Source organism: Schistocerca piceifrons, chromosome 7, assembly GCF_021461385.2.
Source record: "Schistocerca piceifrons isolate TAMUIC-IGC-003096 chromosome 7, iqSchPice1.1, whole genome shotgun sequence".
NCBI lineage: Eukaryota > Metazoa > Arthropoda > Insecta > Orthoptera > Acrididae > Schistocerca > Schistocerca piceifrons.
The window spans coordinates 102475520-102501652 of record NC_060144.1 but is presented as its reverse complement, the minus strand read 5'-3'; the positions used below and the strand labels follow the sequence as shown (position 1 = coordinate 102501652).

At 42.9% G+C, this 26133-nt stretch overlaps 1 protein-coding gene across 2 annotated transcripts in view; it reads left to right on the top strand.

The window, feature by feature from the left end:
- The window catches only part of LOC124805204 (ubiquitin-like protein 3), a 450145-nt gene that overhangs the window by 397630 nt on the left and 26382 nt on the right, over window positions 1-26133 (top strand). Inside the window, exons 3-4 of one of the 2 annotated variants that reach the window (XM_047265701.1) lie at window positions 10805-10969; window positions 20102-20233. In XM_047265701.1, the coding sequence (XP_047121657.1) occupies window positions 10805-10969; window positions 20102-20118 (182 nt within the window). In that variant the 3' untranslated portion in view covers window positions 20119-20233. Of the gene's footprint in view, window positions 1-10804; window positions 10970-20101; window positions 20234-26133 lie in introns of those variants that run through there. The other variant, XM_047265700.1, reaches the window with a different exon arrangement.

Here is a 26133-nt window from a genome sequence, read left to right as displayed (position 1 = left end):
TTATTAGCCGTAACGTCAGAATTGCCTCTCTCGTCCCTTTACTTTTCCTAAAGCCAAACTGATCGTCACCTAGCGCATTCTCAATTTTCTTTTCCATTCTTCTGTATATTATTCTCGTAAGCAGCTTCGATGCATGAGCTGTTACGCTGATTGTGCGATAATTCTCGCACTTGTCAGCTCTTGCCGTCTTCGGAATTGTGTGGATGATGCTTTTCCGAAAGTCAGATGGTATATCGCCAGACTCATATATTCTACACACCAACGTGAATAGTCGTTTTGTTGCCACTTCCCTCAATGATTTTAGAAATTCTGATGGAATATTATCTATCCCTTCTGCCTTATTTGACCGTAAGTCCTCCAAAGCTCTTTTAAATTCCGATTCTAATACTGGATCCCCTATCTCTTCTAAATCGACTCCTGTTTCTTCTTCTATCACATCAGACAAATCTTCACCCTCATAGAGGCTTTCAATGTATTCTTTCCACCTATCTGCTCTCTCTGCTTTTAACAGTGGAATTCCCGTTGCACTCTTAATGTTACCACCGTTGCTTTTAATGTCACCAAAGGTTGTTTTGACTTTCCTGTATGCTGAGTCTGTCTTTCCGACAATCATATCTTTTTCGATGTCTTCACATTTTTCCTGCAGCCATTTCGTCTTAGCTTCCCTGCACTTCCTATTTATTTCATTCCTCAGCGACTTGTATTTCTGTATTCCTGATTTTCCCGGAACATGTTTGTACTTCCTCCTTTCATCAATCAACTGAAGTATTTCTTCTGTTACCCATGGTTTCTTCGCAGCTACCTTCTTTGTACCTATGTTTTCCTTCCCAACTTCTGTGATGGCCCTTTTTAGAGATGTCCATTCCTCTTCAACTTTACTGCCTACTGCGTTATTCCTTATTGCTGTATCTATAGCGTTAGAGAACTTCAAACGTATCTCGTCACTCCTTAGTACTTCCGTATCCCACTTCTTTGCGTATTGATTCTTCCTGACTAATGTCTTGAACTTCAGCCTACTCTTCATCACTACTGTATTGTGATCTGAGTCTGTATCTGCTCCTGGGTACGCCTTACAATCCAGTATCTGATTTCGGAATCTCTGTCTGACCATGATGTAATCTAATTGAAATCTTCCCGTATCTCCCGGCCTTTTCCAAGTATACCTCCTCCTCTTGTGATTCTTGAACAGGGTATTCGCTATTACTAGCTGAAACTTGTTACAGAACTCAATTAGTCTTTCTCCTCTTTCATTCCTTGTCCCAAGCCCATATTCTCCTGTAACCTTTTCTTCTACTCCTGCCCCTACAACTGCATTCCAGTCGCCCATGACTATTAGATTTTCGTCTCCCTTTACATACTGCATTACCCTTTCAATATCATCATACACTTTCTCTATCTGTTCATCTTCAGCTTGCGACGTCGGCATGTATACCTGAACTATCGTTGTCAGTGTTGGTCTGCTGTCGATTCTGATTAGAACAACCCGGTCACTGAACTGTTCACAGTAACACGCCCTCTGCCCTACCTTCCTATTCATAACGAATCCTACACCTGTTATACCATTTTCTGCTGCTGTTGATATTACCCGATACTCATCTGACCAGAAATCCTTGTCTTCCTTCCACTTCACTTCACTGACCCCTACTATATCTAGATTGAGCCTTTGTATTTCCCTTTTCAGATTTTCTAGTTTCCCTACCACGTTCAAGCTTCTGACATTCCACGCCCCGACTCGTAGAACGTTATCCTTTCGTTGATTATTCAATCTTTTTCTCATGGTAACCTCCCCCTTGGCAGTGTCCTCCCGGAGATCCGAATGGGGGGCTATTCCGGAATCTTTTGCCAATGGAGAGATCATCATGACACTTCTTCAAATACAGGCCACATGTCCTGTGGATACACGTTACGTGTCTTTAATGCAGTGGTTTCCATTGCCTTCTGCATCCTCATGTCGTTGATCATTGCTGATTCTTCCGCCTTTAGGGGCAATTTCCCACCCCTAGGACAAGAGAATGCCCTGAACCTCTATCCGCTCCTCCGCCCTCTTTGACAAGGCAGCCATTTATGGACATCATGTTCCCAAACGACAATGGGATTTTTATGGTTGACAATGCAACATGTCACCAGCCCACAGTTGTTAGCGATTGGTTTGAAGAAGATTCTAAAAAAAGTCTAGTGAATGATTTGGCCGACCAAACTGCCCGACATGCGACATGATCGAGAGGTCAGTTCTTGCACAACATCCTGCACTGGCAACATTTTCGCAATTATGGGTGGCTAGGACCTTGCGTAGTAAGCAGTGCGGATCTCCGCATCGTCCCGTACGCTCCTCGGAGTATGGGACCTCATCGTCATAGGGGCAGCATCGCTGTGTATTTCTGGTGGGGACTTCCAGCGACATTTTAGTCCCTTCCACGTCAAGTTGCTGCACTACGGCAGGAAGGAGGTGGTCAGACATTATATTTGGAGTTAGCCTTTGACTTGACTTGTCACTTCGCTGTAAGGAACGCCGAATGAAGTGAGGTGGCAGAGTGGTGAAGATACAGGACTCGCATTCGATGGAGGAACAGCGGTTCAAACACTTGTCAAGCCGCCGCGCGGGGTAGCCGAGCTGTCTATGCGCCTTGTCACGGTTCGCGGTTCCCCCCGTCGGAGGCTCGAGTCCTCCCTCGGGCGTGTGTGTGTGTGTGTGTGTGTGTGTGTGTGTGTGTGTTTTGTCCTTGTTGTAAGTTAGATTAAGTAGTGTGTAAGCTTAGGGACTGATGACCTTAGCAGTTAAGTCCCATAAGATTTCACACACATTTGAACATTTTTGATTTAGATCATTTGACACTGTCAACAGAAAAACCAACAACACAACAAATTGAATGTTGTCAACAGCTATGCTTTAACAATGTATCGTATGACTCTACAGCTGTGAGCTGGTACATGGAATATAACACATCCAAATGCTTTTACTACCTCATATGCGTTAATTAATACGTAGGCTGTTTTAACTGATTTCAGTTGCATTTCAGTCATGTTGCCAGCATTGCAGATATTAACATCATTTCCTGAAAATGGGATTTTGGGGAGTAAATTTCTTTACCAGCAATTATAGGATAAAGATCCCATTTACTCTCGACAAAACCTTAAATAGCTCCATGGCTGCGACTGTGCTGGTGTCTCTGAAACACTTCTGCAGGAACAGCTTGTACTCCAGGACTACACTACTGGCCATTAAAATTGCTACACCAAGAAGAAATGCAGATGATAAACGGGTATTCATTGGACAAATATATTATACTAGAACTGACATGTGATTACATTTTCACGCAGTTTGGGTGCATAGATCCTGAGAAATCAGTACCCAGAACAACCACCTCTGGCCGTAATAACGGCCTTGATACGCCTGGGAGCTTCAAAACGATACCACAGTTAATCAAGAGTAGTGACTGGTATATTGTTACGAGCCAGTTGCTTGGCCACCATTGACCAGACGTTTTCAATTGGTGAGAGATCTGGGAAATGTGCTGGCCAGGGCAGCAGTCGAACATTTTCTGTATCCAGAAAGGCCCGTACAGGACCAGAAACATGCGGTCGTGCATTATCCTGCTCAAATGTAGGATTTCGCAGGGATCGAATGAAGGGTAGAGCCACGGGTCGTAACACATCTGAAATGTAACGTCCACTGTTCAAAGTGCCGTCAATGCGAACAAGAGGTGACCGAGACGTGTAACCAATGGCACCTCATACCATCGCGATACGCCAGTATCAGTGATACGCCAGTATGGCGATGACGAATACAAGCTTCCAATGTGCGTTCACCGCGATGTCGCCAAACACGGATGCGACCATCATGATGATTTAAACAGAACCTGGAGTCATCCGACAAAATGACGTTTTGCCATTCGTGCACCCAGGTTCGTCGTTGAGAACACCATCGCAGGCGCCCCTGTCTGTGATGCAGCGTCAAAGGTAACCGCAGCCATGCTGATAGTTCATGCTGCTGCAAACATCGTCGAACTGTTCGTGCAGATGATTGTTGTCTTGCAAACGTCCCCATCTGTTGACTCAGGGATCGAGACGTGGCTGCACTATTCGTTACAGCCATGCGGATAAGATGCCTGTCATTTCGACTGCTAGTGATACGAGGCCGTTGGGATCGAGCACGGCGTTCCTTATTACCCTCGTGAACCCACCGATTCCATATTTTGTCGCGATACGATAAACCGCAATCGCGATAGGCTGCAATCCGACCTTTATCAACGTCGGAAACGTGATTGTACGCATTTCTCCTCCTTACACGAGGCATTACAACAACGTTTCACCAGGCAACGTTGGTCAACTGCTGTTTGTGTACGAGAAATCGGTTGGAAACTTCCCCATGTCAGCACGTTGTAGGTGTCGCCACCGGCGCCAACCTTGTGTGAATGCTCTGAAAAGCTAATCATTTGCATATCACAGCCTCTTCTTCCTGTCGGTTAAATTTCGCGTCTGTAGCACGTCATCTTCGTGGTGTAGCAATTTTAATGGCCAATAGTGTAGATGCACTCGTCACCATTCTGTTGTGCTATTAGGAAGAGTACGGTTGATGAAAATATGTGAGCCCTTTTTTAGCTCAGTTTCTTGATTTTGCATTGTGTCACTTGGCAAATTCCTGGAGTTGTCAGATCGCATTGTGTGATTATTGTGTTTCCTATGTGGTTAAATGGTGGATATTGTATACTACTTCCGCTGGTGTGCCTTGAGGAGCTCCTGTCAATGACTGTTGTATAGTACTGTAGTGGGTTCACAAGAGCAGGATATGTAGTCCAGATTATCTACCTTTCGCAAAGATCCAGCAAACCATGTTGAATTGCTATCATGGCAGGGATGCTTCTTGAGTGGCAGTGTGTATCACTAGCACTTGACTATAAGTAATGGAGTGCTGTTTAGTGAATGAAGTGCAAACATGTTCTGTAACTCCAAGCAAGCTAGTTAATGGACTGTGCTCGAGGGTAATGCGAACTTGTGCACTATTGAATTACCCCAAATATTTGAAGTGATTAAAGCCGTTAACATCTATAGTAACAGAATTGCCTTTGCTAATTAATTTGGTCGAGATGTGAAATGTGGGAGTTAAAAATAGCAGAGAAGAACCCAAACCTCGAATTAAGTAAACATATAAAAATGAAGATTCATTGAAGTAATTTTGTAATGACGAACAGAATTGCACATAATTGACTGGTTTCGAGAGCTGCTACAACAATAATTAAGCAAGAAAATAAATTTGACAAGACTTGCATGTGTGTGGTGGTAAGTATTGGACTGCTGGTGCATTTTGCTACAAAATGATTATGCAGTGAAGCAATACGGAACCTTCCTAGGAGCCCACTGTTATTCTCTGAAGAGCCAAAGAAACTGGTACACCTGTCTAATATCGTGTAGGGGCCCCGCGAGCAGGCAGAAGTGCCGCAAAACGACGTGGCATGGACTTGACTAATGTCTGAAGTAGTGATGGAGGGAATTGACACCATGAATCCTGCAGGGCTGTCCATAAATCCATAAGAGTACGAGGGATAGAGATCTCTTCTGAACAGCATATTGCAAGGCATCCCAGATACTCAATAATGTTCATGTCTGAGGAGTATGATGGGCCAGCGGAAGTGTTTTAACTCAGAAGAGTGTCCCTGGAGCCTCTCTGTAGCGATTCTGAACGTGTGGGGTATCGCATTCTCCTGATGGAATTGCCCAAATCCGTCGGAATGTACAATGGACATGAATGACTGCAGGTGTTCAGACAGGGTGCTTAAGTGAACAGTCCCCTGCTGACATGCAGGGTCCATGGATTCATGAGGTTGTCTCTATACCCGTATACATCCATCCGCGCGAAACAATTTGAAACGAGACTCATGCGACCAGGCAACATGTTTCCAGTCGTCAACAGTAGTGTGTTGGTGTTGATGGGCCCAGGCGAGGCGTAAAACTTTGTGTCGTGCAGTCATCAAGGGTACACGAGTGGATCTTTGACTCCGAAAGCCCATATCGATGATGTTTCCTTGAATGGTTCGCACGATGACACTTGTTGATGGCCCAGCATAAGGGTTGTACTTCTGTCACGTTGAACGATTTTCAGTCGTCGTTGCTCCCGTTCTTGCAGGATCTTTTTCCGCCCGCACCCATGTCGGAGATTTGATGTTTTACCTGTTTCCTGATGTTCATGGTACATTTGTGAAATGGTCGTACGGGAAAATCCCCACTTTATCGCTACCTCAGAGATGCTGTGTGCAATCGCTCTTGCGCCTACCACGTTCAAACTCACTTCAATCTTGATAACCTGCCTTTGTAGCAGCAATAACAGATCTAACAAATACGCCACACACTTGTCTTATACAAGTCGGGCGCTAATGACCGTAGCAGTTTTGCGCCCTAAAACCATAACAAAAAAAAACACTTCTCTTATATAGGCGTTGTCGACCGCAGCGCCGTATTCTGCCTGCCTACATATATCTGTATCAGTTTCTTTGGCGCTTCAGTGTACTTTGAAGGGTTGAAATGATAATGGAAGAGAGTGAATACACTGATTGACTTGTTTAATGACTATTTCAGGACGAAAAGTGCATCAAATATTTGATGTATCATTTATGTTGTTTAGATTGGAGGTTCAATATGCACGCACATCAGTCATTTGCAGTTTGCTGTCCTTAATACAATTGGTATTATTTTGTCTGTGTACCCCATTTTATTCATTTGCAGTTCAGAGTGTGAAAATAGAAGGGAAATAACTAGGTGAAACTTTACAATTTGAGGAGGAGCTAGATTGCTGTGTGTTACTGCACTATCTTTAAACTTACATCTGAACTTGGCTCTCTTGATTGTAGAGATGTTATTAACATACATATGTGAGATGGAAACCGAAAAGGGACCTTGTGTTGGAGAAGTAAAATTTTCAATATTAGCAAAAACATACGATAGTCGGTTTTTTTTGTATATTGTATTTTACTTCATTCTGTACACAGATGGATTTGAAAGTGTTTGAATCCAATAGGAGTGAACAATATCACTAAAAGCAATCGATGTCAGTCTTCCGAGAAAGGATGTCTTCTCGTTTTGGGGAAATGACAAGAGACCCACTTTATAAATCTTGCAGCTATCCATGCAGCGCTTCACAGAAAAGTATCTGCAAAATTTCTAGGCAAATTAAGGAGCTCAGAGTAGCTCTCTGTAAAAAAAACAATAATGCCAAACAACACACGCGATTCCTTTTTACATGAGAGTTATAAATGCCCACAGATGGTACCAATGTGCAGTTGGCACCCCAGAAATGCCACCTGATAACGTTACTGCAGCAACAAAAACCTACACCTCCATTTCACATTAACTCTGCTGTTGCTGCTGACGTGGAAAAGGTGAAGTTGTTGTGAATACATATGACTGGCTAAATGTCTCGAACAATGGTAATGCTAATAACGTGCTTCACATAACCAAATACAGTCCGTTTCAGTTCATCGTTAGCTCCAAGGTAGTGTACGTTGCAAAATGATTTTGCTGGAAATGAATTTGCGCACAGCATTTTTTTTCTGAATAAAATGGAACCGTTGGACTGTCTGGTGCAGTAATTCCAGCAGGACTGGCAAGACAATGGAAAAAAATTATATTTTTAAAACATCAGGTCCTATTGCAAAGAGGAATAAAAAGAAAGAGGTAAAACCAGAACCTCAACTCAGTGACACTGAGGGTCCTTAGGAAGCACCTGATCTACCAGATATTCCGAAACAAAGAAGAAGAGGCGGAAACATTGTTTGTGAGCGATCTTGAACACATTGAGACACAGGTATTTTAGAAGTGGAAAATCCGATAGTATAATCTGGTCTACTCTAATAAACTGTGGGATTTCGGTAATCAATTTTTTGGGGTTTTGTGAATTCAAAATTTTAGACGATTTTGGTTTCAAAATCAAAATTTGGTCCAAAGGTGCCGTAACAGTAAAAATACCAGCATTTTGCCCAGAAAAGCTGTGTAGAGTACGCCAATTTTTCTTCAGATAGGGCGAATTTATTTGGTTTTGAATTCTTTGCAGTGTGCTGTGGGTCTGAAGGGTTTAACCATTCAATGTATAATGTTAACTTAAAAAATGTCTATACCAGTTGTCAAAGGACTTTTTGAGTGTAATATACAGAATGTGTTTCTTAAACATGTAAAATTAAACATTGGTAATAAAGTGAAACTTTAAAATACATTATCTCAAACACCTGCTTTCCATCACCGACATTTCAACATGTCGTAACTCATTTAAATTTGGAGATAGATATCTATTTTTTCTACAAGTTGTTCAGAATTTAATGCTGAACGTAAAAATTACAATAGCTCAAAATACAAACTGTTCGATAAAGGGCCCGATTTCTCTCTGTCTCGCATAGAGGGTGTCCATAATTAAAGTTCGAGTTTTAAAACGCTGTAGAAAGAGAACCACTGCTTAGAAATATGCCAGACTTGAACAACATATTATTGGCGCAGTGGGAAACGTCATGGAACAAAAGTAGCGGAAATTTTTATCAGTAGATGGAGTTTTAACCGTCGTAACCGTAAGGGGATCTGCTATAAATGATAGATGAATCGCAATATGACGGCTGTGGGTAGAGTTACACAGTGCACCATTCGTTCTGTTCAATATGCACGACTGCACAAGTTCGGCAGTCAATAGTTGTGGCACTGTTAGTCAAAGCCCATCCACCACAGCAAGGTCGCACCACATCCGATGGCAAATTAGTTTTTAATTTTCCTGAGGTCAAAAATCGCATAAAAAACAAAATGACCACGATTTATAAGTGTCATGAGACTGGGCAAGACGTGTTTAATACGCTGTCCACAAATCGGAAAAAAGCATGTGTCACAACAGATCGGGGTATCTTTGGGGGGGGGGGGGGGGGGGATTTGCCACGTTCAGAAAGCGTTGTGTAATGCGTGCCTTTTAGTTCAGCTACGTTCGTAATTGGAGCACTGAGCAGAACATCTTTCAAATAACCCCACAGCCAGAAGTCAAACGGATTAAGATCAGGTGATATGTATGGCCAGGCTGTAGGGAAACGACGGCTAATAATTCTAATATTTCGGCAATGCCCCTTGCAGCAGTCACTTCCCCTGACTGTACAATGCGCGGAGCATCTTACATGAAAATGATCTTATCCGCACACCTACACCATTGAAGGGTTGGAGTGACGTTGGTGTCCAAAAGACTATCATAGGGTTTACCAGAGATGCTACAGGTAACATGACCCGCAGGACTCATCTCCTTGAGAAAATACGGCCCTACAATAAACAGAGTCTAAGCCGGAACCACAGAGTCATCTTTGCAGAATGAAGTGGTACTGGTATATATGCATGTGGATTTTCCGTTGCCTATATTCTGCAATTCTGCGTATTGATATGGCCTTTTAGCTGGAAATGGGTTAACTCTGTCAACAAAATGTTCCATGGCCATTCATTGTCCACTTCTATGCAAGCAAGAAATTCCAGAGTGAACGTTTTGTCCTGCTGGCATGTCAGCGGGAAACAACTGCTGAACATGGGTGATGTTTCGTAGGATTTTATGCGCTGTGCTCACAGACGTGTCCAACATTTGGACAAATTCCTGTGCGCTCCATGTTTGCACACCACTGCTTTAACCTTCCTGCAATACTGTGGCTACACCTTCGACAGATGTCGGATCGACTGCTTTCTTCCCTTTGCCACGTTGCAGTTCAAAAGAACCTTTCTTTTTGAATATTGTAGTAATTTACTCCAAACCCTTAGCAGACATCACACCAGTTCTTTTTTTCATATCATTGAGTGTCCGGAATTTGTGCAGGGCCACTGGCGCACAGCCATTGTTTTTGTAAAAGAGGTTTACCAGCAGCTCGCTATCCTTTATGGAGACAGTCATGTTAAATCTCGTTGACGCAAACTGTTGAACGCTTTTGTGCCATGAATTTGTTGGTGTGCATGTTCTGACACTTTAACGCCATCTATTGGTTCTCCTCCTTATTTTATGCTGTCTAAATTTGACGTCTTTCTGAGCAGCCCACTTTCCACAGCATTTTGATACTGGAACTGGTGGCTGAAAACTAAATCAGAATTTACTGACAGGTAATTGTTTGTAACACATACATACGTGAAATAATATTGAGTTGCAATAGTGGTTTATCTAAAGTATTTACAAAGCTGTTCTGCTGTGAAAACAAATAAGAGTTTCCTAGTATTAATGAAGATTTCACGTACACTTTGTGCCAGAGTTGTTAACAGTGTAAGGAGCAACAATATATAGCAAGATATCAGTCCTAATATGTCACTATAGGTGCAAAGATATTGGCAGGAAACAAGGAAAAACTGCTGGACTGAATCAGACTTCTTTCTGAATCTGTTTACAAAAAATCTAAGTTGTGTTTAAAGCTACAATTGTAAAAATAACAACTGTTGACCCATTGTAAAACCTAATTTTATGCTGATTACAAAAATCAGGTATTTGGTAAAATAGAAAACTTTACTCGTGTCTTCACCGTTTCTTTACATTACGTGACTGACAGAGAACTACTCTATGACATTTGTCCAAGTGGAAGGAAAAGTTGGTGACGGTGATGATATAAACTCTTACTAAAACTTTTTTAGTGAAATGAATGGAATGTGTCCGTATCTTTTCCATTCTGTACAAGTGTTATTATGAAGTTATAAGATTGATGATATTGAATGTTTCACTTTAATATTATAATTAATTCCGGAAAAGGGCTGTGGAATGTCACATTGCACAGAAAGTATTGGTGTATTTAAATTATGAGAACACTGTGTTTATTTATGGTTTATTTTACAGATTGGGCAGAAGAAGCAGTGGCCAAGGCAGAAATTCTTAGACTAATATACCAGGGACGGTTCCTGCACAGTAACGTGACACTTGGAGCTCTAGGTCTGCCGTTTGGCAAGACGACAGTAATGCATCTCGTTCCCAGGGAGAATCTACCAGAACCTAATTCACAAGGTAAATTTGAGTTTGGTATTTACAGTAACAATGTTCTCATCATGACAGGTGCCAACTGCCAGACACAGTGTATGTGACTGCCTGGATGCTAATGCCATCTATAGTCAAGAAGAAATAAATATCCAAAAACATACGTAGCAAATACAAACAGTTCTGCTATTGTTGATGTTAAGGTATAAACAAGAAGTTTACTGATTGTTAACAGTGTCTTACATTGTCTCTAGCATCCAAGCAGTGTCTTATAATGTGTATACTGAATATCAGATATTTCGCAGCGCTCGCTCTCTCTCTCTCTCTCTCTCTCTCTCTCTCTCTCTCTCTCTCTCCTCTCTCTCTCTCTCTCTCTCTCTCTCCCTCTCCCCCCCCCCCCCCCCCCCCCAACACCACCTTTCTTAAAAGCAGATGTATCGTTCTGCCATCCGTCAAGGTAATTTATCTGTAATCCTTCACATTTGAGTACAATTGATCCTTGAAGGCTTACAAATCTAAAAACTAAATTTTCAGCAATCTGACTTAATGGACAATTGTGATCACAGTGCTACAGATTGCTGCTCACTATATAAATGAGATGTTGAGACACAGACAGGCACGTTGAAAAGACTGCTTTACATAAGAGCTTTAGACTAAAAACATCTTCTTCTAAAGTAGAAAACACACACACATTCACACAAGCAGAACCCTCACACACACATCGGACTGTGGACAGCAACTGTTCCTGGCGGGAGCAGCAGTCTTGCATGGGTGTTAGGAGTAAGGAATGGGCAGGGAGGGAAGGTGTGTAGCGATGTGTGGGGTAAAGTGTTTTGCTGCTTGTGGGAGCATGCAGCGACATGGTGAGGGACAAGGTAAGGCTACTAGGTGAAGTCATGATGTTTGGATTGGGGGTTGGGGGGGGGGGGGTGGAAAGGGATGCAGAAAAAGAGAGAAGTAGAGAAGGGAAAAAGACTGTGGGTATGTTGGCAGAATAGAAGGCTGTGTGATGCTACAGTGGGAGCAGGGAAGGGGATACTTAAGTGAAGGACAGGGACTAGTAAAGGTTGAAGCCAGGGGGATTATGGGAAAGTAGGGAGAGTTCCCATCTGAACGATTCAGAAAAAACTGGTGTTGGTAGGAAGGGCGCAGATGGTGCAGGCTCTGAAGCAGTCATTGAAGTGAAGCACATTGTTTTGGGCAGCATGTTCACCAACTGAGTAGTCCAGCTGTCTTTTAGCCACAGTGTGATGGTGGCCATTTATGCAGACAGTTTGTTGGTTGTCATACACACATAGAAGGAGGCTCACTGGTTGCAGCTTAATTAGTAGATCACACAGTTGCTTTCACAGGTAGCCCTGCCTTTGATGGGGTATGAGATGCCTGTGATGGGAGTAGAGTTGTAGTAGTTGTTGTTTTTGTTGTTGTTGTTGTTGGTGGTGGTGGTGGTGGTGGTGGTGGTGGTAGGATTATATGGGACAGCTCTTGCATCTAGGTATATTCCAGGGATGTGAGCCATGAGGCAAGATGCTGTGAGCAAGTGTAGAGGAGGGACTAACAAGAATATTGCTTAGGTTCGGTGGGTGGCGGATTATCGCTGTGGGAGCCATGGGAAGGAAAATGGATAGGATATTCCTCATTTCAGGGCACAACGAGAGGTACTTGAAACCTTTGTGGAAAATGAGATTCACTTGCTTCAGTCCTGGGTGGTGCTGAGTCATGAGGTGAATGCTCCTTTGTGGTTGGATGGTGTGTATGAGGAAGGTGGTATGTGACCAGATAGACAAGGCACAGAAGGTCTGCTTCTGTACAAGGTTTGGGAGGCTAATTTTGATCTGTGAAGTCCTCAATGAGACCCGCAGGATATTTGGAGAGGGACTGCTTGAACTACTGAAGTGATGGCCGCAGGTGACTAGGCCATATGAGTTCCTCTTCGATGGTGTCGCCATGTGATACCCTCACCCGGCCACCCTCCGTGTCACCGGTGTGCACCGCCAACTGTTTTTCTGCCCTGGGCTCTGCAAACTGACAGGAAGAGAATGTTGACACCTCTGTAGATCTCAAGGAGCAGGATCCTCCAGCCTCTGCACCCTGTCTGGTGAGTCTTCGAAGGCTTGTACTCGGCAGCCGCCAAGGTACCACACCTTTGTTTTGTCGTCCCCTCCCCTTTCCTCAGTATAACTCTCCTTTAATGGAATGTTCATGGCCTTTGATCGAGAAAGAGGATTTGCGACTACTCTTGAAATCACAGCATCTGCTTGTTCTGTGCCTCCAGGAAACAAAATTGCATCCTCACATGTGCTTTGACCTCTCACATTTCTTCCCAGTGCGCTTTGACCTCTCACATTTCTTCCCAGTCCGCTTTGACCTTCCCTCAGAAGACAGCATTCCATCTCGTTGGGGCTAATGCTGCTCATCTAGAATGACGTTCATAGTCAATCCATCTCCCGCCGGGGGTGCCGACTGACAAAAAATATTGGGGGGGGGGGGGGGGGGGCGCCATACTGGAGGACTTGCCTGGGAAATGTTATAAATTTTAGATGGAAAAATAGTGAATTTTAAAGTTTTTTAAAGCATTTTAGAGTCATATGATCAACATTAGAACCCCGAAAACTGAACTCTCGATAACTCGACACTCCGGGAAACTCGACAAGTCTGACACATTTTTTGGCTTTGAAAAAAAGAAACAAAACATAAACACGCATGGTATTTTCGTAAAAGAACTAATTTAATTTACAATAATAAACATGCTTATAGACTATTACAGGGTAGTGAATATATAGCTCTGAAAAAAATTATATTTAAATAAATCCTAAACTATCATTAAAAGAATAAAACATAATATATTGCTGTCGCACAGTAATAGCACTTTGATTAATAAATGAAGTAGCTAATTTAAGCTTACTTTGAATAAGGCTCAGGGTTCATAAAATAAAAACAATATCTCAAAGTTAATGCTTTAATACGGTTAATAAAGTTAGTATAATATGCCTAATACTTTCAGTCAAAAAGTATGTAAATAGCGGGTTTTAATTGGGTCTTACACACTAAAAATATTCAAGTATTTGAAAATTACTAATACAGTATTATAGTAATGCAGTAATGAACTAGTACTAATATTTCAAAACTGAAAATTTAACATTATGTATGTATTTAATTTGGGCAATGGCCTTGTCACAGTGGATACACTGGTTCCCATCAGATCACCAAAGTTAAGCGCTGTTGGGAGTGGCCGGCACTTGGATGGGTGACCATCCAGGCCGTCATGCACTGTTGCAATTTTACGGGATGCACTCAGCCTCGTGATGCCAATTGAGGAGCTACTCGAACGAATAGTAGCGGCTCCAGTCAAAGAAAACCGTCATAACAACTGGAAGAGCAGTGTGCTGACCACACGCCCCTCCTATCCGCATCCTCAGCTAAGGATGACATGGCGGTTGGATTGTCCCGATAAGCCACTTGTGGCCTGAAAACGGAGTGCTATGTATTTAATTCTCTATTTTTATTTTATAAAGATTTTTAATATTGCTCTAAGTGCCATTAGGGCATGAAGGACAGTCGAGTTGTTCAATCGCTTCTGTCCCATTGTTGATCAGAGATAACTTCAGGCATCTAAGGGCGCTAAATGACTGTTCTGCTGTTGCTGTTGTGATTGGAACTACTTGGAGAAGCGTAATGCACTTCACTACTTCACATAACATTTCTCCAACTGCAGGCTCTTGTGTAATGTACTTTCTTATATCACACATGTTTTTTAAGACTAGTTGTTTTTTTATTAGCAATTTTGGCTAACATATTCAAGTGTAAGTGTGGTCTCTCAATGTCTAGGTCATTTTTGAAAAACTCAGTTGATTTTTCCAAAATTGTTTCACCTCTGTTTACTAGAAGCAAGCACTCTTGCTCAACTGCAATGACCTGTGAGAGTCCAGTTGAAGCAAACTGCTCAGTAATGCAAGATTGTGCTATTTAACAAACTTCAATGTAAACAGCTTTGTAGTATTCCTTTTGGGTTTTGAAAGTGTGATCAACTGGTGATGGTTTTTCTTTAAACACAATTCCCAGAAGTGTTCAAAACTATCACACCTTCCATTCAATACACAAATCGAGCCCTCATATATTTTTTCCAGGTCAGCAACACTTGGATGAGGGCATTGAATTTTTTCTTTGACATCCTTTACTGAGTTCATACTGAGTTCATTGCATGGCAATAAAGATGTAAAAAGAAATAAGTCTTGAATTGTAACATTGTCTCAAGGTAGCCTGCACATTTGTAACCTGCCTCTGTTTTGTCCTCTGCAGAAAATGTTTCAAGAAACTCTAGAAGTTCCTCAAAGTTTTTCAGTATTCTCAAGATACCAGAAGCTCGCATAGTCCATCAAGTCGGGCAAAGGGATCGTAGACCAGCTTGGTCTTTGACACTCTCATAGCATATGCTTCTGAAAAGTCCCATCATTTTGTTGGATTCCCTTACGGTGTTTATGAAGTCTTCGCTAAAGCCATAATATCCCTCATAGACATGAGATGGTGGAGACTGTCTGCAACTTCCAAGTCTAAATTGTGAGCAGTGCAGTGCACATAACGTGCTTTTGGTTGTATATCCAAAACTAGCTTTTTTAGTCCTTTGAACTTAACTCTCATATTTGATGCACCATCATAACACTGTCCACTTAAGTTATCCATTGACAAAATACTAAACAGAATATGTGATTCAGTGTTAGGAGTCTTGTATAAGCCAATAAAGTCTTCATTGATGATTAAGGAATCATCAACAGTACGAATACAAAATGACACTTGTTCGTGAATCAAAGAATCACTTGTTTCATCAACCATAATAGAAAAATGTTCAGTCTTATTGACTGAGGCCAATACCTTTCTCAACACAGACTTTCCTAGTAGATCAATGATCTCGTTTTGAGTATCGTGGGACATCCACTTATACCCCGAACGGCCTAACCAGTCTTTAAACTCAGGTATGTCATTCTTTCAGAGTTCAAACAATTGAAAAAAAAAATTGAGGTTACATCTTTATACCCTCTAATTGCTAGTTCTTGTCGGCATAGAAATTGCATGTTAGTAAAAATTGTCTCAAGAGCTACACAGCCTTTCTTCATATCATTATCTAACTGTTCATTCAGTTGGGAGGCCACACTTCAGTTAGTGATAGAATTTAGTTTCAGAACACCTTCTTCATGCGTAAACATATTTTCAGGAAGATGGAACTTTTCCAAAGCCTTTTTCCAGTTAGAAAACCCTACGGAAGTAAGTGCATCACCCTTTTTAGGAACTTGTAATAGATTTTTAGCATCTACCTCTTTGCAGGTTTTGCAAAAAAACTTTTTTGGTAGATGCTTCATATTCTAGCCATGTATATTTGATCAACCAAGACTTCTGAAATGATCTTCCCTTACTGGATTGTCCAGGTTTTGGCTGTGAGTGGTTCTCGCGTGAAGACGACGAAGCAATTGACGACACAATAATTGTTGGAGGTTAACTTAAAGTATCATCAACTTCCAAGCGTGCCTTTTTGGTAACAAATTTATCCTTTGCAAACTTAATTCACAATGCACTAAGAGACTAAAGTAAATGAATAAAATATAGCCGTATAAAATAGTCCACTAGACACTAAAGTCGGAATACTAAACATGTCTGCAGCATGCGCTGAATGAAACTATCCACACTGAATGACTGCGACAGCAGGGTGGGTTTTATATAGCCGCGGCATTGTAATGTCTTGAATCGTCGAGGTGACGCAAGGCAGAGAGTTCCAGGTGCTTCTGCTGCAGTCCTTTTGATGTCGCTGCAACCGCTGCACTGGCCCGCCAGTGCCAGACTTGACCCGAAGGTTCGTGTACTGGGACAAATTCTGAGAGTTCCCCGCAGCACTGTAACACTATCATGTTTGACACCACTCTTTTTCAGTTAACTTGCTTACTACCATAATAATTATATGTTTTAACTCATTACTGAATGTCTTTTAAAAGGTAACTATCATCAAACAAGGAAAATAAAAAATTCCAACATAATTTTGTGATTTTTCAAAGCATAATAAAACTAATAATTTTCTTAAATGATTGTGGGCGCTGCCCCCCCCCCCCCCCCCCCCATGAATTTTTGAGGGGCCTTGGGCCCCCTCAGGCCCCATGGAGTCAGTGCCTGGCTATCTGGCTTCAAGTTGTTGCAGTCTGCATTTTCCTTCCTCACTTGACCTTTTCCCTTTGTACCATTTACATCCCTCCATCATTCGGTGTCACTAGGGCAGAGATCCTCCAGCTTATTGGGCAGCTCCCTCAACCCTTTCTGCTGTTTTAATGTGCATCATCCCCTTGTTCTTCAAGAGTGTGTCCGAGAAGTGCCCTCTTGGCTGTTCTTCTCAATCAACTTAACCTCATTTGTCTTAACACGGGAACACCCACATTCCTTTCAGACTCAGACTATTCCCATTTGGACCTCTCCTTCTGCACTGCCCAGCTTGCCCATCATCTCAAGTGGTCCATTCTCTCTGACACATACTAGGGTTACCATTTCCCATGTGCTATTCATTTGCTGACTCCTACCGCACCTACATGCACACCAAAATGGTTGCTTTCTAAGCCCGACTGGAAGCTTTATTCCTCCCAGGTGACCTTCGGTGATGTGGGTTCTACCTTGTAGGACATCTTTATCCAGAAAATCGATGTGCCTCTGGGTTCCATCATGAGCCTCACCTTGTTTGCTCTCACCATTAACCCTATTAAGGCCTGTCTCCCATCGGGCCTCTCCGGCTCCCTTTTCATTGACATTTTGTGATCTATTGCACTTCTCCACGGACTTGTCTCCTTGAGCGGCATCTTCAGCGATGTCTTGATATTCTTTACTCACGAAGCATCGACAATGGCTTTTGCTTTTCCACTGACAAAACTGTTTGTATGAATTTCTGGGAGCACAATTTGTTTCTTCCACTGTCTTTCCTTCTTGGGCCTGTTGCTCTTCCGTTTGTTGAAGCTACATAATTCCTGGGTCACATGGAAACTTTCTTGGTCCTCCCGTATGTCTTACCTGGTCGCACACTGTATGTGGTCCCTCAGTGTCCTACGTTTCCTCAGTGGTAGTTCCTGGGGAGTGGATTGGACCACCCTCCTCAATTTGTACGGGTCCCTTGTTCGTTTGAATCTAGACTGTGGGCGTTTAGTTTATGCATTTGCACATCCATCTGTCTTATTCAATCTCAATAAAATCCACCATTGTGGGATCTGTTTGGCCACTGGTGCCTTTTATAAAAACCCGGTCGAGAGTCTGTATGCAGAAGCTGCCATTCTACCAGTTACCACTGTCATACCACAATGATTTTCTCCTCAGCAGATATGCACGCCATTTGTCTGCGATTCGTAGCCACCCACCCTATGCCTCCTCCTTCGATGACTCCTTTGATCACGTGTATGGGGCGCATCCCTCTTCTGTTTTATCTCCTGGAGTTCACTTTTGGCTCTTGCTCTGTCAGTTTAACGTCACGTTTCATGCCACCTTCACCGTCTTGGTTTCGTGCGGTGGCCCATGTTCGTATTGGCTGTCATTCACTTCCTAAGGATACTACTCCAACGTTGATCTATTGCTGTAAGTTTTTCGACATTGGCACTGACAATTTTTGATTTCGGCTTCTGGAACACTGCTCAGTGTTTACACCAGAGCTCTTTACCCTGTATCAGACTACGCAGTACATCCGGAGACACAGGCTTTTCAATTGCATCATCTGCTCCGGCTCTCTCAGTGCCTGTTTGGGCTGTACACTGTCCATCTCTTGGTGCAATGGGCCCAGGAAAGCTGTCACTTGCACACTCTTGATGGAGCCACTGTGATGTTTATGTGGGTTCCTAGTCATGTCGGTCTGACGGGAAATGAGGCTGCTGATGCTGCTGCCAACTGCGGTCCTTGTACCTCGGCCCACTAGTTCTTCCATTCCATTCGATGTTCTCTCTGTTGTCATCTGTCGACAGGTGGTGTCACTTTTACATCATCACTGGCCTCCCTTCATGGGAACAAGCTCTGGGGAATTAAGCCTCTCGTAGCGGCTCGGATGACCACCACCTCTACTGTGGGAAGATCATTTTAGTTAAGCTGCGTATTGGGCACTGTCCGTTTAGCCATCACCGTTTGTTAAGTGGTGCTCCCCCACCACTCTGTGTTTATTGCTGTCAACCTTTGGGTTTCACCATTTTCTGACAGAATGCCATTTTTTAACCACTTATGTTCTCATTTGTGTTAGCCGTCTGAGTTATGGACCGTTTTAGTGAATGACACGCAGGCTGTCGACCTTGTTTTACTTTTTATCCATTGTAGCAATATGGCACAGGTAATTTAATCTTTAGTTCAAGACTTCCGTTTCTCTGTGGCACATTTTATGGACGTTTCTCCAAGTGCCTGTTTTTAGCAGTCTTTCCTTCCGTCAATTGGGCTTAACGTGTACTGGTAGTCATTTTTAACTTTTTTCTGTGTTTTCTGCACTTTTGACATGGGTACATACGATTCTCATTGCTTTTGCACTCTAAAACAAAAGAAAGCAAAACAAATAGACTCTATGGAATGGATGGCAGCTCTCAAGCTGCAGGTATTGCTGGTGGTTGGTAGGTTTGACATGGACAGATGTACTGATGAGGTGGGGGTCAACATTGAGGAAGGCAGCATGTTGGGTTGAGGGGCCAGGTGAAGGGAATGGGGGAGAAGGTGCTGACGTTCTGGGCAATGTGGATGGGATGACCTCACCCTCAGTCCAGATAATTATGTCATCAGTGAATGTGAACCAGGTGTGCTGGTCAGCCATCTTTGGCCACTTAAGGCAAGATAATGATACTGATGCTGGGTCATAGCACTGTACTGTGCTGTGCTCGTACTGCTATTTAATCTCCCTACTTCTTTTAACTAATAATTTCACAGAAGTATGTTCAAATTTAGGTTGTGAACTTAGTAATTATCTATATCATAAACTCTTTCGTTGTCTCTCCTTTTGTGTGTAACTTGATATCTCATTTAAATCTATCATTTACATTGTTTGATTCTATCTATCAACTGGTACAATTTTCTTTTTCTTTTCTTTGCATTGTAGCAGGCTTTATGATAAGGACTGCATAGCTTTTATTATGATGGTAGCTGCTGACTGTCTAAAGAATATCTTTCTCTTTTTGCTTTCAGTGTACAGAATTAACTGACTCTCAAGAAAGAGCATGTCAAGATGACAGATTTGAAAATAACAGTGAAACAGTTTCTAAAGTTTCTAATTTCGAAGTTGTTACACAGTACAGCTGGTATGCAGACCAACTGAAATAAAATGTGCAAAACCACATACATGATGTTTGTTTTAATGATATTTTAATTTCTCGTGTGTTAGTTTGTGTGTGTGTGTGTGTGTGTGTGTGTGTGTGTGTGTGTGTGTGTGTGTTGGGGAGGGGGGAGAAAGAGAGAGAGAGAGAGAGAGAGAGAGAGAGAGAGAGAGAGAGAGAGAGAGAGAGAGAGAGGGGGGGGGGGGTGAATAAAGTGTGAAAACAAAACTGAAAAGCTGGAAATTTGATTTATAGGAACAAATAACCAACAAATTTTTGTTATCACTTTGCCCCAGAAATTGGTATCATCACATTTAGTTGCTTTTTGTTTCAGCTTCTTACAGATAACATTCTGTAGACGTTGATAGCCGTGAAGTTTTCAAGGGAAAAAGTGTTGAACCAAGTTTTAATGGAGCAAATACTGTTATAGTGTGCTGTAATATGCTGACTTGTGCATGGGTTTGAATAGTCACATATACTTTTCTGTAGGAATAAGACTTGCTGAAGTGAGACATATGTTTTGCAATAACTGTTTATTACAAGAATTAAGCTAAATATAGACTCTGAGAATAATGATAATGAAATTTGAGAACAGCAATGTATTGAAAAGCAGGGACGATTGATAATGACACAGTCTTACAAGGCTGTCAATTCGGAGGCAGTCTCTTGATGCACGGTAGGTGCTATGACGACATGGTCCTATGAGGCTGTGAGCTCGTAAGCAGTCTACTGGTAATGAAGCAGTCCTGTAAGGTGATGTGTGTGTGGGCAGTCACAACAAATACTTCAAAGCGGTGTCCTAGGAGCAGCTGGTGGAAGTGAAGTGTTGGACGTGGCTCAGGATGAGGGCAGCACGGCACCTTGGTGTGCAGCAAAGTGGCAGCAGCAGGCTGTGTACATAGTGGAAATGTGAAGCGGCTGTTGGTTACTTGGAGCTGCAAGCATAATTAGCTCTCCAGGGCAGAGTGCCGACTTAAGTACACATCTGCAGAAGAATACATGCGTGGTGTCACGTGAACATGTGACAAAATTAGTGCCTGTAATTGCAGTGCTGTGCACTGCGACTTGCATGCCACAAAATAGTGGTGAGACTTGCACCCCTCTGACATTGTGGCTACTGATGATGGCTTGACTGTACACAGTATGTGCCTCTTTTGTGTGCAAATAACCTCCTATGTGATTCCAGGCCTGCAAAACATACGCATAAATGTGGTGGCCCTTGTAGGGGAATGGCAAATGGTTTCAGCATCCAATGGCTGCACCGGTCAGGCATCGGCAGTGCTTGTGGCAAAACTTCCATGAAGGCATAACCCATGGCCCAGAAGAACACATGACAGGATCTACAGTGTTGGCAGGAACAGTGAGACTGGCAGGACAGCCAGCAGCAGCAACGGAAGCAGTCAGTTGTGGTGGTAAGAGAACCAATCATGGCAGTGCTGGAGAGGAACTCACTGATAAGACAGTTAACATCGGTGCTGACAGGATTGACAGCAAGAGGATGGCCAACTGTAACAGCACTGGCACCGACAGGACTGACACCGACCATAAGAGAAGCAGTGTCTGATGGCATCACAGGCCAGGGTTGGACCAAGAGTGGCAGGGTGAAACAGGGTCAGTGCTGACAGGACTGACACCAATGACGAGAGAATCGGCGTTCTGTGGTGTTAGTCACAGGCAAGGGTTGGGCCAAGGGTGGCGGGGCTGCCGCTGTAGAACCCTGTGAACCGAAACACAAGGGCTGCTTCAAACGAAAACTTGTGGATGCTGAGTCCAGATACTTTCCTCGAAGAAGCTCACTAGAGCACTGTGGTGACAACTGACCAACATTAATTGAGGCCGTGGCATGCTCACTGCTTAGCTGGAGGCGCTTGTCACAAAAAAAACGTAGACCAAATGTTTCACTAACAAGTCATGATCCATGTCACAGGACATGAGCCTGGAAAAATCTGACAACACAAACGAAACATTTCTACAACCCCATGTGCAAGAAAGTGTGTGTTGTGTTGCATACCTCGTGTACCGTAAGCCATAAAGTGCAGCTGTTGATCGTACATGTTCCAGTCCTCTTTCTGACTGAGCGAGGTGGCGCAGTGGCTAGCACACTGGACTCGCATTCGGGAGGACGACGGTTCAATCCCGCGTCCGGCCATCCTGATTTAGGTTTTCCGTGATTTCCCTAAATCACTCCAGGCAAATGCCGGGATGGTTCCTTTGAAAGGGCACGGCCGACTTCCTTCTCCGTCCTTCCCTAATCCGATGAGACTGATGACCTCGCTGTTTGGTCTCTTCCCCCAAACCAACCAACCAACCTCTTTCTGAATGTCAAACACATGAAAAGTTCATGCAAATGTGGGAGCTGTGTGCCAAGAGGCAGCTGTAAAAGCGAAAATGTGAGCAAGCTGAGTTAAGTCTTGCACCAGTTTCTGAACTTGCTGCTCCTGTAAATGAACAGCTTGAGACAAACACAGCTCTGACTATGGTACAGACATGATACTTGAAAGGGACACCCAAACTTCATGCAAAAATATGCCTGCCAGCAAATGAAACTTGAACCGTCAAGTACTGAAAACAACTCAGACCAGCAGCTTCAGCTGAGAGAATTCACACTCGGACAACACATGCACAACACAGAACTCTGCTGAAGAGACATCAATTACTGTGAAACTTGGTGCACAAATGTGCATAGACTGAGAAACTTTTCCTGTTACAGGAAGTTGAAATGTGATGGACGCCACTGTCTGTAGACTACAGCAACACGAGAAGCGTGTGCTGGCCTAACAAACTAACTATCAGTCAAAACTCCACTAGGTTGAAAAACCACACAAACAAACTTGAAAACAAATCTTGCTTCAGCAAGCAAACTAAGATGCATCATCCATGAGAAAAGACTTGAAGAACCAAATGCCAAACCTGTTACCTAGTCACCAAATGTTCTGTCCTCTTCTTCAGTAGCAAGGTTGACTGAAGTGAGATGTACACTTTGCAGTAACAACTATTTATTACAAGAACTAAGCTAAATATAACTGCTGAGAATAATGGCTATGAAACTTGAGAACAGTAATGTATTGAGAGCAGAGAAGATGAATGATGACACAGTCCCATGATGCTGGTAACTCATAGGCAGTCTTCTGATGAGCAGCAGGTGCTGTGATGACACGGCCCCTGAGTCTCATAAGCAGTCTGCTGGTTACTACGCAGACCTAAGAGGTGATGAGCACATGGGCAATCACAACAAATAGTGTGAAGTGGTGCTCTCGGAGCAGCTGTTGGAAGTACAGCTTCGGACATGGTACAGGATGAGGGCTGCACGGCACCTCGGCAGGCAGCTAAGTGGCAGCAGCGTGCGGTGTCCGTAGCGGAGACTTGAGACGGCTGTCAGTTGCTCAGAGCTAGGGACGTAACTGGCTCTCTTTGGGCAGAGCACTGACTTATGTACACACTTGTGAAAGGATACGTGCGTGGTATCGTGTGAGCATACTGCTTTGAAGACATAAATTAGCAGTGCTGTGTGCTGCGCTTTGCATGACATGTAGTGGTGAGACACGTGCCACTGGATGCCGTATAGAGTACCTCATCTCTTCTGTTTGCAAATAACCTCCTAGGTGAGGCAGGGGCCATACCTGGCCTGCGAAACATAAACATAAATGCGATGGCTGAAATAAGCAAAGGGACAACCCTACGTACTCGGAACACACTAAGACTTCATTGTCATCTGATGATATTAACACTCTTACTAAGTTAGCAGAACTATGATCCACACTTCTTGTTGTGTTTTTATTCTGTTAATCTTTACTTTTAAGAATATAACTGTATGTTGTGGCCTTTAGTCTGAAGACTGGCTTGAAGTAGTAAAATGTGCTTCATCCACCCAAAGAATACTCCACTGCCACATATCAAATATTTCCACACTTGCCAAAAAATGAAGGAAAAGTCACAGCATTGTAGCCTACCTTGGGGCTTTATTTGGTGCACATTCTGAAGCTTGTAGTGTAAAATCTGCCGCAAATGATCTGTGCAAGCCTCTTCATCTATGCACGTGTACTGCAATTTACTTCCATTTGAATATGCTTACTGATCTCCCTCTACAGTTAAGCTTCTATCTCTTCTTGTCTGAACTGTTTTGTCCACTTTCCACTGCTGTGTAATGTTACACCCTCAGAAAAGATTTCTTAACAAGGAATGTTGCAGTGGCATTGAGGAGGTGTAAGTGGCAGAGAGTGCAAACCAGGATTTCAGTAGCAAATTGGGCTTCTGTCTGTGATACATCCTGTGATGTCACACAGTTTCTCAACACTCTCCTGAAGATCATTCTGCCATTATTTCTGCAAACAGATGCATCTGCAATTTCATGAGAACCTATCCTATCAGTGAAAACTCAATGGATCTTTGTAACTCAGGTTGAAATTGGATTTCTTGGATACAATTATTCCATTTGTTAGACATTTAAACAGTCTGTATTCCTTGCCAAACCGAGGTGGTATATTAAATACATATGACGAAAGACAGCCAATCAGTGTAGCCCATCACTGTGTGGCACATGAACACTTGCAACACTGTGGACAAACTACTAGCTTTTGAACTGTCGCATTTTTTCTGATTTAGGTAGAAATGCTCAGATGCACCCACCCGCAGCTGTGGTGACACTGACTGTTTACGAATGTTTGCTCAGATTTTCCTGCTGTTGTATGTGTTTGTACGTGTCACAAATCAGTTACTGACCAGCGAAATATTGTCTTTCATTTTTTTGTTTATAGTTCCCATCCTGGAATCCTGCTTGTAGCTTTATCCTGCCTTTGAAAACATTAAGCAGGCTAATATCTGTTCTGTAAAAATTTCACACTATATTTGGTGTAATTGTCAAAGTTACAGAGAAACTGAACACAAAACTGTATAGAAAATTAGCTATTGGCACAAAGGCTTTTGTTTTTTTTACCATAAGTAATTTTTTTGTATTACTACAGTTTTAAAACTTGATCTATTAGTAAATCATTATTCATTCTGCCAGTTCTGCTCATCAAACCGTGCACATACGCTGTGAGCTGTGTGGCACGTTGCATTTGCCTGCTGGTAGATGCCATTCTGGCAAGGAAATGCAAACTGCATGTAGGGGTGAACATGGTCCCAAAGGATAGATGCATACCTCTGTTGAACCCTTGTGCTTTCCAGAGTAATGGTATCACCCCGGGAACACCATGAAAACATTCCCCAGAGCATAATGCTCCCTCTTCTGGCCTGGACCCTTGTGGCATTTGTTGCAAGGCTTTTGCTTTCAGACGTTTCACGCCATACGTGCCAGTGACCATCTGTCTTGAGGAGCGTAAAAGGTGATTCAGACGAAAATACTACTTGTCACCGCTCTACGGACGTCCAGTTGTGGTATTAGCATGAAAATTCCAGTCTTTGTCACCAATGAACAGTAGTCACCATGCGCACGTAAACCAGGCACCTGCTGCGGAGGCTCCTGAGCAGCAGTGTTCACTGAACAGTTGTTGAGGAGACACTGTTGGTAGTGCCTTAGTACAGCTGAGCTATCAGTTGCTCAACAGTCAGTTGCTCGACATCTATTCACCCATACACGTCTGCACAGCTGTTGTTCACTTTGTCATTTGTGGCCTGTGGGTGCACCACAGTTCCTGCCTCAGTGTTGGTTTTCGATAGTGCCATGTTGTCGTACATGCTACGCTTTAGCCACAGCAGTGAGAACAGTTTACAAACGTTGCTGTTTCAGAAATGCTTCCACCCTTGGCTTGAAAGCCAGCGATCATGCCGTTTTGGACATCACAGGAATTGTCCCATTTCTACATTACTACAAAGACTGAAATGTTTTCCACATTGTACTGACACACTTTACATACCTTCCACTATTAGTGCTGCCACCTGCTTCTGTTAGTGGTTACTACATGT